This window comes from Cetorhinus maximus, chromosome 2 (genome assembly GCF_964194155.1).
Source record: "Cetorhinus maximus chromosome 2, sCetMax3.hap1.1, whole genome shotgun sequence".
Taxonomy (NCBI): Eukaryota; Metazoa; Chordata; class Chondrichthyes; order Lamniformes; family Cetorhinidae; genus Cetorhinus; species Cetorhinus maximus.
This window is the reverse complement of record NC_135880.1, coordinates 4,366,964-4,380,161: the sequence shown is the minus strand read 5'-3', so window position 1 is coordinate 4,380,161 and position 13,198 is coordinate 4,366,964. Positions and strand designations below refer to the sequence as shown.

General features: G+C 54.3%; 1 protein-coding gene across 1 annotated transcript in view; it reads left to right on the top strand.

Annotated features, from left to right (window-relative positions):
• LOC144691779 (complement component C6-like) overlaps positions 1 to 13,198 on the top strand; it is a 109,798-nt gene that overhangs the window by 77,575 nt on the left and 19,025 nt on the right. Inside the window, exon 16 of the mRNA XM_078560242.1 lies at positions 4,986 to 5,067. Coding sequence (XP_078416368.1) covers positions 4,986 to 5,067 — 82 coding nt within the window. The remainder of the gene's footprint in view (positions 1 to 4,985; positions 5,068 to 13,198) is intronic.

The window sequence follows — 13,198 nt, the reverse complement described above, 5'->3', positions numbered from 1 at the left end:
CCCCCCACCCCGATCCCAGGTATCAGTCAAGTGAACCTTCTCTGAACTGTTTCTAACACCTTTCTTCAAAGGGAGACTAAAACTGTACACAGTACTCGAGAAGTGGTCGCACCAATGCCTTGCACAACTGCAGCAAAACATCCCTACTTTTATATTCCATTCCCCTTGCAATAGATACCAACATTCCATTTGCCTTCCTAATCAGTTGCTGTACCCTTATACAAACTTTTTGTGATTCATGTACCAGGACACCCAGATCCCTCTGTACCTCCGAGTTCCCCAATCTCTCTCCATTTAAATAATTGGCTGCTTTTCTATTCTTCCTGCCAAAGTGGACGAGTCCATATTTTTCCACGTTATACTCCATCTGCCAAAATTTTGCCTGCTCACTTAACTTAGTCTACATCCCATTGCAGACCCCTTATGTCCTCTTCACAACTTACTTTCCGACCTACTTTTGTGTCATCAGCAAATTTAGCCACTGTGCATTCAGAGACTGGAAAGATCCCATCAGATTGGAAAATAGCCAATGTAACTCCTCTATTCAGGAAATGAGGGAGACAGAAAGCAGGATAACCTTTTCAAGTTCTCTACATTCAGGAATTATCCCTTTTAGATTGAATTTTTAGAAAAGGTAAGAGAGAAAAATCAAGACATTATAGACCTGTTAGCCTAACATCTGTTGTAGGGAATTAATAGAAATATATATTTAAGGACAGAATTTGTTTTATTTATTCTTTCATGGGACATGGATGTCACTGGCAAAGCCACCGTTAGTTGCCCATCCCTAATTGCCCTTGAACTGAGTGGCATGCTAGGCCATTTCAGGGGGGCAGTTAAGAGTCAACCACATTGCTGTGGGTCTGGAGTCACATGTAGGTCAGACCGGGTAAGGACGGCAGATTTCCTTCCCTAAAGGGCGTGAGTGAACCAGATGGGTTTTTACAACAATCGATGATAGTTTCGTGGTCACCATCACTGAGACTAGCTACATAATTCCAGATTTATTAATTGAATTTAAATTCCACCAGCTGCTTTGATGGGATTTGAGAGCATTAGTCTGGACCACTGGTCCAGTGACATTGCCACCATGTCACTGTCTCCCCAGTGACTGAGTATTGAAAGAGTCATAGAATAATAGAATAGTACAGTACAGGAGGCCATTCAGCCCCCTGAGTCCATGCTGGCTCTTTTGCAGATCAACCCAGTTAATCCCATTCCCTCACTCTTTCTGCTCCCTGGAATTCTTTCTCCTTCAAGTATTTATCCAATTCCCTTTTGAAAGCTGATATTAAATCTGCTTCCACCGACACTCTCGGGCAGTGCATTCCAGATCCTAACCACTCACTGTGTGAAAAAGTTTTGTCTCTTGTAGGATCTGGTTCTTTAGTCAATCATCTTCAATGTGTGCCTCTGGTTATCGGCATTTCAGCAACTGGAAACAGTTCCTCTTTATTTGCCCCGTCTAATGGAGAGAAATGTGAAGTGACTTATTTTGACAGGAAGAACATGGTGAGACAATATAAAATAAAGGGTACAACACTAAAGGGGGTGCAGGATCAGAGGGACCTGGGTGTATATTTGCACAAATCATTGCAGGTAGCAGGTCAGGTTGACAGGACGGTTAACAAAGCATACAGTATTGTTACGGACAGGAAGGGCAGTTAATATAAGCAGCACTAATTTCTCCTCTCACCGCTCATCCTTAAACAGAAAGGTATTTTTGATTTGCTTCCGCCTTTTATGAGCGGTGGCATATTTCCCAACCTCTCAGTTTTGGTGTGACCTAATTTTCTATTAACAAACACACTGCAGACACGAGGTAGGATGAACTCAAAAGGGTTAGTTTATCTGCACACACTCAAAACACGGGAGCAGGGTCACAATGTTACCTCCTTTGCCTTCATGCAGTAAAAGCGGGATAGGGAAAGGAAAGCCTTAAGGTGCAGAGACCACAGAGAAAAGAGATATTGTTTCACATGTGTTCCAGAGTCCGGTATCAAAGTCCAATGAGGTATTCCTTCGTGGAGGTCGGTGAGCTGAAAACCAGTAGCCCAGAGCTCCTTGTCAGTGAGGCTGCTAGTCAGATGGTAAACAGCAGACTGAGTTTTGCAGTACAACAAGGCAATATCACTGGTTCCACAAGCCAGAAACCCCATGTCACATGACTCCCACCTCTCTACTCTGTCTTTGACAAAGGACATGTATCCCTTGTCTGGGTCCCCGGGATTGTTAAACGTCTCGACCATTAAGAATTGAAAAGAATGTTGCGGGACCCTTTGTCTTAGCAGGTGAGCAGACTCCTGTTGGCCAGCCTGGGTTATGAGATGCAGATGGCCTTTGTAAAGTTCCCTTTGAATTTGGTCTGTGCAGCCCCCAGCGTGCTGTTAGTGTCTCTTCAGGGATAACGATGTGCAAGTCTCTCCGATACTGCCAGGTTGTTCCTTTTGTTCGGGGTCACAGGCAGACATAGATTCAGCCATTTTAGGTCTTTGTTCGGTATTAAATTTTTAGATAAAAGCAAAGTACTGTGGATGCTGGAAATCTGAAATAAAAACAGAAAATGCTGTAAAAACTCAGCAGGTCTGACAGCATCTGTAGAGAGAGAAACAGAGTTAATGTTTCGAGTCCGTATGACCCTTCTCCAGAAGGGTCCCTCTAAACGGACCCTCTAAATTTTTAGAAATAGCAATGAGAATATCTCTATATGTTTTGTTAAAAAAAGATACAGGATGAGGTCTTAGTTACCCACAATAACCCGAGCTTTATTAATCGGGGAATAGAGTACAAGAGCAAGGGGGTTATGTTAAACTTGTAGAAAATACTGATTCAGCCTCAGCTAGAATATTTCTGGGTGCCGCACTTTAGGAAGGATTTGAAGGCATGAGAGGGAATGGAGAAAAGATTCATGAGAATGGTTCCAGGGTTGAGGATCTTCAGTTACGTAGATATGAATATATGACCATAAATACGAACATATATGAATTAGGAGCAGGAGTAGACCACTTGGCCCCTCGAGCCTGCTCCACCATTCAATAAGACCATGGCTAATCTGAATGTATTGCCGGAATATTTTCAGGACCCATAGTCTTTGCAGTCTCCAGTGCCTTCAGCCGTTTCTTGATATCACGTGGAGTGAATCAAATTGGCTGAAAATTGGCATCTGTGATGCTGGGGACCTCCGGAGGAGGCCAGGATGGAACATCCACTCGGCACTTCTGGCTGAAGATTGTAGCAAAAGCTTCAGCCTTATCTTTTGCACTGATGTGCTGGGCTCCTCCATCATTGATGATGGGGATATTTGTGGAGCCTCCTCCACCAGTGAGTTGTTTAATTGTTCACCACCATTCACGACTGGATGTGGCAGGACTGCAGAGCTTAGATCTGATCGTTGGTTGTGGAATTGCTTAGCTCTGTCTATCACTTGCTGCTTATGCTGTTTGGCAAGAAGTAGTCCTGTGTTATAGCTTCACCAGGTTGAAACCTCATTTTAGGTGTGCCTGGTGCTGCTCCTGGCATGCCCTCCTGCACTCTTCATTGAACCAGGGTTGATCCCCTGCTAACTTGATTTGTTTCATTCCCAAACCTGATGCTAGGAACAGACATCGAGAAATAAATCCAGGGAGCTGTTGAGTGACACACAGCTCCCAGCTAATCAGAAAATGCTATGAAAGAACAACATGGACCCCCTTTTGGGGGTAGTGGTTGGGGGAAAAGGATAGAAAAAGGGATTTTAAAAGGGGATTAAAAAATAAGGAATAAAACAATGAATAAGTTAATAAAAATTAAAATAAATGAATAAAAAATGAAAATACATTTTTTAAAATGGTATTAAAAAGGGGGTGGGGATGGAGGAGAGAGTTCATGGTCTGAAGTTGTTGAACTCAATATTGAGTCCGGGAGGCTGTAAAGTGCCTAGTCGGAAGATGAGGTGCTGTTCCTCCAGTTTGCGTTGGGCTTCACTGGAACAATGCAGCAGGCCAAGGACGGACATGTGGGCATGAGAGCAGTGCGGTGTGTTAAAATGGTCCAATGCATTCGTTGCTCCCAATGCGGTTTCCTCTCCATCGGAGAGACCAAACGCAGACTGGGTGACCGCTTTGCGGAACACCTTCGGTCTGTCCGCAAGCATTACCCAGACCTCCCTGTCGCTTGCCATTTTAACACTCCACCCTGCTCTCATGCCCACATGTCTGTCCTTGGCTTGCTGCATTGTTCCAGTGAAGCTCAACGCAAACTGGAGGAACAGCACCTCATCTTCCGACTAGGCATTCTACAGCCTTCCGGACTGAATATAGAGTTCAACAACTTCAGACCCTGAACTCTGTCCGACATCTTCACCCCTGTTTCAATCCCTTTTTAAAATTTATTTTTAATTTGTTATTCACTTGTTTTCATTTTTATTCATTGATTCAATGGTTTATCCTTTTTTTCAACCCCTTTTTAAATCCTTTTTTCTGGCCTTTTCCCCCAAACACCACCCCCTTCCCCCCACACCCCCGATAGTGCCGTCTGTTACCTGTTCCACGTTGTTCTTTCACAGAGTGCTGACGATTGTTCCGCTATTAGCACATTCTGCTTTCTTATCTTTGCGCCACTATCAGCACCTTCTTTAGTTCTTCACCACTACCATTGACCCCTTTGTCAATCTCGCCTCAGCCCCTTCCTATCGCTGGCCTTCTATTCAGCTTCACCTGCTCCAACCCCCCCCCCACCTTTAAACAGTATAAGATCCATCACATCTACTTCCCTTCAGCTCTGAAGAAGAGTTATATGGACTCGAAACTCGGTTTTTCTTTCTCTACAGATGCTGCTGGACCTGCTGAGTTTTCCCAGCATTTTCTGTTTTTGTTTCAGGTTTCCAGCAACCCACAGTATTTTGCTTTTATCTCCAGCTCATCGGTGTCCCCTTGGTTAACCCCTTACTGCCTCGACCAGCCTGCAGCTGATTCTCTGTAATCCCACGTAATGATTTTGTTCTTTAGTTATCGAGGCCGGTGTCTGCGAGCAAGGAAAGAAAATGAGTGAAGACCAGTGTGTTTGCATGTCAGCAGATCAGGACTGTGGGTAAGTTAGAGTCTGGGCACTTGCTGCTGACTCCCAGCGGCCAGACCTGACTTGTGTGGGAGCTTGTGTCTTTGCTATGTGTCTTGTTATTATGTGTGTCTATGTCAATGCTTTTTATCACCTGTGCATTTGTTATCTCAGTCTCTTTTTTGTGTATTATGCATTTCTCTGACTGGCTGTTTGAGCTAGTATGCATTTGTGTGGGTGATTTTCTGTGTGTGTGGGTGTGTGTGTGTGTCTGTGTGTCAGTGTCTGTGTGTGTGGGTGATTTTCTGTGTGTGTGTGTGTATGTGAGTGTGTGTGTGTGTCTATATCTGTGTGTGTGTGTCTGTGTGTGTGTCTGTGTGTGTGTGTGTGTGTCTATATCTGTGTGTGTGTGTCTGTGTGTGTGTCTGTGTGTGTGTGTGTGTGTCTATATCTGTGTGTGTGTGTGTGTGTGAGTGTGTGTGTGTGTCTGTGTGGGTGTGTGTGTCTGTGTGTGTGGGTGTGTGTGTCAGTGTGTGTGTGTCTATATCTGTGTGTGTGTGTGTGTGAGTGTGTGTGTGTGTGTGTGTCTGTGTGGGTGTGTGTGTCTGTGTGTGTGGGTGTGTGTGTCTGTGGGTATGTCAGGTAATAAGTTAAAATGTTAAAAAGTCTGAAACCTGGCCCCAACACCCTCCAACTCACCCACGTCTGGTTTTAAAGGAGGCTGGATAGGAATGGGAATCAACACGCTCCCATTGAGACAGCTTGGCAGATTACGTATTATAATAAAGCTGTGTGTCTTATAGTGAGCCAATGTTTGTATCTGTTTCTGTGTCTACAGCGGCACCATTGTCCCCGACTTTTTGTGGTCCGTCCAACCTTCCGGCTGACCGGTCAGGCAAATTAGCCAGGCGGACTTTACATTTTTCATCAAACCTCATTCAAGGGTGGGATGAAATCTCCGTTATGAAATAAAATAAAAATAAACACCTGTAGACAGCATTTTTATCAGCTATATATTTCAGGTGATTGAATGTGATGCATGGACAATTTTTTCAGAAATTAAAACCTTTATTTGGGCATTTTCAGCTCTGCAGCTTCCTGAGGCAGCACTCTGTCTACCCACAGGGAGCTCTCTCTCTGTCTGTCTACCCACAGAGGGCGCTCTCTCTCACTGTCGACCCACAGGGGGCGCTCTCTCTGTCTGTCTACCCACAGGGGGCGCTCTCTCTCTCTGTCTACCCACAGGGGGCGCTCTCTCTCTCTGTCTACCCACAGGGGGCGCTCTCTCTGTCTACCCACAGGGGGCGCTCTCTCTCTGTCTACCCGCAGGGGGCGCTCTCTGTCTACCCACAGGGGGCGCTCTCTGTCTACCCACAGGGGGCGCTCTCTGTCTACCCGCAGGGGGCGCTCTCTGTCTACCCGCAGGGGGCGCTCTCTCTCTCTGTCTACCCACAGGGGGCGCTCTCTCTGTCTGTCTACCCACAGGGGGCGCTCTCTCTGTCTGTCTACCCACAGGGGGCGCTCTCTGTCTACCCGCAGGGGGCGCTCTCTCTGTCTGTCTATCGCAGGGGGCGCTCTCTCTGTCTGTCTACCCACAGGGGGCGCTCTCTCTGTCTGTCTACCCACAGGGGGCGCTCTCTGTCTACCCGCAGGGGGCGCTCTCTCGCTGTCTACCCACAGGGGGCGCTCTCTCTCTCTGTCTACCCACAGGGGGCGCTCTCTCTCACTGTCTACCCACAGGGGGCGCTCTCTGTCTACCCACAGGGGGCGCTCTCTGTCTACCCACAGGGGGCGCTCTCTGTCTACCCACAGGGGGCGCGCTCTGTCTACCCACAGGGGGCGCTCTCTCTCTCTGTCTACCCACAGGGGGCGCTCTCTCTCTCTGTCTACCCACAGGGGGCGCTCTCTCTCTCTGTCTACCCACAGGGGGCGCTCTCTCTCTCTGTCTACCCGCAGGGGGCGCTCTCTGTCTACCCGCAGGGGGCGCTCTCTCTCTCTGTCTACCCGCAGGGGGCGCTCTCTGTCTACCCGCAGGGGGCGCTCTCTGTCTGTCCGCAGGGGGCGCTGTCTCTGTCTGCCCGCAGGGAGCGCTCTCTCTCTCTGTCTACACGCAGGGAGCTCTCTCTGTCTGTCTGCCCGCAGGGAGCTCCCTCTCTCTGTCTGCCCGCAGGGAGCGCTCTCTCTCTCTGTCTACACGCAGGGAGCTCTCTCTGTCTGTCTGCCCGCAGGGAGCTCCCTCTCTCTGTCTGCCCGCAGGGAGCTCTCTCTCTGTCTGCCCGCAGGGAGAGCTCTCTCTCTCTGTCTACCCGCAGGGAGCTCTCTCTCTCTCTGTCTACCCGCAGGGAGCTCTCTCTCTCTGTCTTCCCGCAGGGAGCGCTCTCTCTCACTGTCTTCCCGCAGGGAGCGCTCTCTCTCACTGTCTACCCGCAGGGAGCGCTCTCTCTCTCTGTCTTCCCGCAGGGAGCGCTCTCTCTCACTGTCTACCCGCAGGGAGCGCTCTCTCTCTCTGTCTTCCCGCAGGGAGCGCTCTCTCTCACTGTCTACCCGCAGGGAGCGCTCTCTCTCTCTGTCTTCCCGCAGGGAGCGCTCTCTCTCACTGTCTACCCGCAGGGAGCTATCTCTCTCTCTCTGTCTTCCCGCAGGGAGTGCTCCCTCTCTCTGTCTACCCGCAGGGAGCTATCTCTCTCTCTCTGTCTACCTGCAGGGAGCGCTCTCTCTCTCTCTCTCTGCCCGCAGGGAGCTCTCTCTGTCTGTCTACCCGCAGGGAGCGCTCTCTCTCTCTCTGTCTACCCGCAGGGAGCTCTCTCTCTCTCTGTCTACCTGCCGGGAGCGCTCTCTCTGTCTGTCTACCCGCAGGGAGCGCTCTCTCTCTCTGTCTGCCCACAGGGAGCTCACTCTCTCTCTGTCTACCCGCAGGGGGCGCTCTCTCTGTCTGTCTACCCGCAGGGAGCGCTCCCTCTGTCTGTCTGCCCGCAGGGAGCGCTCTCTCTGTCTGCCCGCAGGGAGCTCTCTCTCTGTCTGTCTGCCCGCAGGGAGCTCTCTCTCAGTCTGCCCGCAGGGAGCGCTCTCTCTGTCTGCACGCAGGGAGCTCTCTCTCTCTGTCTGCCCACAGGGAGCGCTCTCTCTGTCTGCCCACAGGGAGCTCTCTCTCTGTCTGCTCGCAGGGAGCTCTCTCTCTCTGCCCGCAGGGAGCTCTCTCTCTATCTGTCTGCCCACAGGGAGCTCTCTCTCTCTGTCTGCCCGCAGGGAGCTCTCTCTCTGTCTGTCTGCACGCAGGGAGCTCTCTCTCTGTCTGTCTGCCTGCATGGAGTTCTCTCTCTCTCTGTCTACCCACAGGGAGCTCTCTCTCTCTCTGTCTGCCCGCAGGGAGCTCTCTCTCTCTGTCTACCCACCGGGAACTCTCTCTCTCTCTGTCTACCCACAGGGAGCGCTCTCTCTCTGTCGGCCCGCAGGGAGCTCTCTCTCTGTCTGTCTGCACGCAGGGAGCTCTCTCTCTATCTGTCTGCCCACAGGGAGCTCTCTCTCTCTGTCTGCCCACAGGGAGCGCTCTCTCTGTCTACCCACAGGGAGCGCTATCTCTCTGTCTGCCCGCAGGGGGCGCTCTCTCTGTCTGCCCGCAGGGAGCGCTCTCTCTCTCTGTCTACACGCAGGGAGCTCTCTCTGTCTGTCTGCCCGCAGGGAGCTCCCTCTCTCTGTCTTCCCGCAGGGAGCGGTTTCTCTCACTGTCTTCCCGCAGGGAGCTCTCTCTCTCTCTGTCTTCCCGCAGGGAGCGCTCTCTCTCACTGTCTACCCGCAGGGAGTGCTCCCTCTCTCTGTCTACCCGCAGGGAGCTATCTCTCTCTCTCTGTCTACCTGCAGGGAGCGCTCTCTCTCTCTCTCTCTCTGCCCGCAGGGAGCTCTCTCTGTCTGTCTACCCGCAGGGAGCGCTCTCTCTCTCTCTGTCTACCCGCAGGGAGCTCTCTCTCTCTCTGTCTACCCGCCGGGAGCGCTCTCTCTGTCTACCCGCAGGGAGCGCTCTCTCTGTCTACCCGCAGGGAGCGCTCTCTCTGTCTACCCGCAGGGAGCTCTCTCTCTCTCTGTCTACCCGCAGGGAGCGCTCTCTGTCTGTCTACCCGCAGGGCGTGCTCTCTCTCTCTGTCTACCCGCAGGGGGCGCTCTCTCTGTCTACCCGCAGGGAGCGCTCTCTCTGTCTGCCCACAGGGAGCTCTCTCTCTCTCAGTCTGTCTGCCCGCAAGGAGCTCTCACTCAGTCTGCCCGCAGGGAGCGCTCTCTCTGTCTGCCCACAGGGAGCTATCTCTCTGTCTGCCCACAGGGAGCTCTCTCTCTGTCTGTCTGCCCGCAGGGAGCGCTCTCTCTGTCTGCCCACAGGGAGCTCTCTCTCTCTCTGTCTACCTGCAGGGAGCGCTCTCTCTCTCTGTCTGCCCGCAGGGAGCTCTCTCTCTCTGTCTGCCCACAGGGAGCGCTCTCTCTCTGTCTGCCCGCAGGGAGCGCTCTCTCTGTCTGCCCGCAGGGAGCGCTCTCTCTCTCTGTCTGCCCGCAGGGAGCTCTCTCTCTCTCTGTCTGCCCGCAGGGAGCTCTCTCTCTCTGTCTACCCGCAGGGAGCGCTCTCTCTCTCTGTCTTCCCGCAGGGAGCGCTCTCTCTCTCTGTCTGCCCACAGGGAGCTCTCTCTCTCTCTGTCTACCCGCAGGGAGTGCTCTCTCTCTCTGTCTACCCGCAGGGAGCGCTCTCTCTCTGTCTACCCGCAGGGAGCTCTCTCTCTCTCTCTGTCTGCCCGCAGGGAGCTCTCTCTCTCTCTGTCTGCACGCAGGGAGCTCTCTCTCTATCTGTCTGCCCACAGGGAGCGCTCTCTCTGTCTGCCCACAGGGAGCTCTCTCTCTGTCTGCCCGCAGGGAGCTCTCTCTCTGTCTGCCCGCAGGGAGCTCTCTCTCTGTCTGTCTGCCTGCATGGAGTTCTCTCTCTCTCTGTCTACCCACAGGGAGCTCTCTCTCTCTCTGTCTGCCCGCAGGGAGCTCTCTCTCTCTGTCTACCCACCGGGAACTCTCTCTCTCTCTGTCTACCCACAGGGAGCGCTCTCTCTCTGTCGGCCCGCAGGGAGCTCTCTCTCTGTCTGTCTGCACGCAGGGAGCTCTCTCTCTATCTGTCTGCCCACAGGGAGCTCTCTCTCTCTGTCTGCCCACAGGGAGCGCTCTCTCTGTCTACCCACAGGGAGCGCTATCTCTCTGTCTGCCCGCAGGGGGCGCTCTCTCTGTCTGCCCGCAGGGAGCGCTCTCTCTCTCTGTCTACACGCAGGGAGCTCTCTCTGTCTGTCTGCCCGCAGGGAGCTCCCTCTCTCTGTCTTCCCGCAGGGAGCGGTTTCTCTCACTGTCTTCCCGCAGGGAGCTCTCTCTCTCTCTGTCTTCCCGCAGGGAGCGCTCTCTCTCACTGTCTACCCGCAGGGAGTGCTCCCTCTCTCTGTCTACCCGCAGGGAGCTATCTCTCTCTCTCTGTCTACCTGCAGGGAGCGCTCTCTCTCTCTCTCTCTCTGCCCGCAGGGAGCTCTCTCTGTCTGTCTACCCGCAGGGAGCGCTCTCTCTCTCTCTGTCTACCCGCAGGGAGCTCTCTCTCTCTCTGTCTACCCGCCGGGAGCGCTCTCTCTGTCTACCCGCAGGGAGCGCTCTCTCTGTCTACCCGCAGGGAGCGCTCTCTCTGTCTACCCGCAGGGAGCTCTCTCTCTCTCTGTCTACCCGCAGGGAGCGCTCTCTGTCTGTCTACCCGCAGGGCGTGCTCTCTCTCTCTGTCTACCCGCAGGGGGCGCTCTCTCTGTCTACCCGCAGGGAGCGCTCTCTCTGTCTGCCCACAGGGAGCTCTTTCTCTCTCAGTCTGTCTGCCCGCAAGGAGCTCTCACTCAGTCTGCCCGCAGGGAGCGCTCTCTCTGTCTGCCCACAGGGAGCTATCTCTCTGTCTGCCCACAGGGAGCTCTCTCTCTGTCTGTCTGCCCGCAGGGAGCGCTCTCTCTGTCTGCCCACAGGGAGCTCTCTCTCTCTCTGTCTACCTGCAGGGAGCGCTCTCTCTCTCTGTCTGCCCGCAGGGAGCTCTCTCTCTCTGTCTGCCCACAGGGAGCGCTCTCTCTCTGTCTGCCCGCAGGGAGCGCTCTCTCTGTCTGCCCGCAGGGAGCGCTCTCTCTCTCTGTCTGCCCGCAGGGAGCTCTCTCTCTCTCTGTCTGCCCGCAGGGAGCTCTCTCTCTCTGTCTACCCGCAGGGAGCGCTCTCTCTCTCTGTCTTCCCGCAGGGAGCGCTCTCTCTCTCTGTCTGCCCACAGGGAGCTCTCTCTCTCTCTGTCTACCCGCAGGGAGTGCTCTCTCTCTCTGTCTACCCGCAGGGAGCGCTCTCTCTCTGTCTACCCGCAGGGAGCTCTCTCTCTCTCTCTGTCTACCTGCAGGGAGCTCTCCTCTGTCTGTCTACCCGCCGGGAGCGCTCTCTCTGTCTACCCGCAGGGAGCGCTCTCTCTGTCTACCCGCAGGGAGCGCTCTCTCTGTCTGCCCACAGGGAGTGCTCTCTTTCTGTCTACCCGCAGGGAGCACTCTCTCTCTGTCTACCCGCAGGGAGCGCTCTCTCTGTCTGTCTACCCGCCGGGAGCGCTCTCTCTGTCTACCCGCAGGGAGCGCTCTCTCTGTCTACCCGCAGGGAGCGCTCTCTCTGTCTACCCGCAGGAAGCTCTCTCTCTCTCTGTCTACCCGCAGGGAGCGCTCTATGTCTGTCTACCCGCAGGGCGTGCTCTCTCTCTCTGTCTACCCGCAGAGGGCGCTCTCCCTGTCTACCCGCAGGGAGCGCTCTCTCTGTCTGCCCGCAGGGAGCGCTCTCTCTGTCTACCCGCAGGGAGCTCTCTCTCAGTCTGCCCACAGGGAGCGCTCTCTCTGTCTGCCCACAGGGAGCTCTCTCTCAGTCTGCCCGCAGGGAGCTCTCTCTCAGTCTGCCCGCAGGGAGCGCTCTTTCTGTCTGCCCACAGGGAGCTCTCTCTCTGTCTGCCCGCAGGGAGCTCTCTCTCTGTCTGTCTGCCCGCAGGGAGCGCTCTCTCTCTCTGTCTGCCCACAGGGAGCTCTCTCTCTCTCTGTCTACCCGCAGGGAGCGCTCTCTCTCTCTGTCTGCCCACAGGGAGCTCTATCTCTCTCTGTCTACCCGCAGGGAGCGCTCTCTCTCTGTCTGCCCACAGGGAGCTGACTCTCTCTGTCTGCCCGCAGGGAGCTCTCTCTCTCTGTCTGCCCGCAGGGAGCGCTCTCTCTCTCTGTCTGCCCGCAGGGAGCGCTCTCTGTCTGTCTGCCCACAGGGAGCGCTCTCTCTCTGTCTACCCGCAGGGAGCGCTCTCTCTCTCTGTCTGCCCACAGGGAGCTCTCTCTCTCTCTGTCTACCCGCAGGGAACGCTCTCTCTCTCTGTCTACCCGCAGGGAGCTCTCTCTCTCTCACTGTCTGCCCGCAGGGAGCGCTCTCTCTCTGTCTACCCGCAGGGAGCGCTCTCTCTCTGTCTACCTGCAGGGAGCGCTCTCTCTCTCTCTGTCTACCCACCGGGAACTCTCTCTCTCTCTGTCTACCCACAGGGAGTGCTCTCTCTGTCTGTCTGCACGCAGGGAGCTCTCTCTCTATCTGTCTGCCCACAGGGAGCTCTCTCTCTCTGTCTGCCCGCAGGGAGCTCTCTCTCTGTCTGTCTGCACGCAGGGAGCTCTCTCTCTATCTGTCTGCCCACAGGGAGCTCTCTCTCTCTGTCTGCCCACAGGGAGCTCTCTCTCTCTGTCTGCCCGCAGGGAGCGCTCTCTCTGTCTACCCACAGGGAGCGCTATCTCTCTGTCTGCCCGCAGGGGGCGCTCTCTCTGTCTGCCCGCAGGGAGCGCTCTCTCCCTCTGTCTACACGCAGGGAGCTCTCTCTCAGTCTGCCCGCAGGGAGCTCTCTCTCAGTCTGCCCGCAGGGAGCGCTCTCTCTCTCTGTCTGCCCGCAGGGAGCTCTCTCTCTGTCTGTCTGCCCGCAGGGAGCGCTCTCTCTCTCTGTCTGCCCACAGGGAGCTCTCTCTCTCTCTGTCTACCCGCAGGGAGCGCTCTCTTTCTCTGTCTGCCCACAGGGAGCTCTATCTCTCTCTGTCTACCCGCAGGGAGCGCTCTCTCTCTGTCTGCCCACAGGGAGCTGACTCTCTCTGTC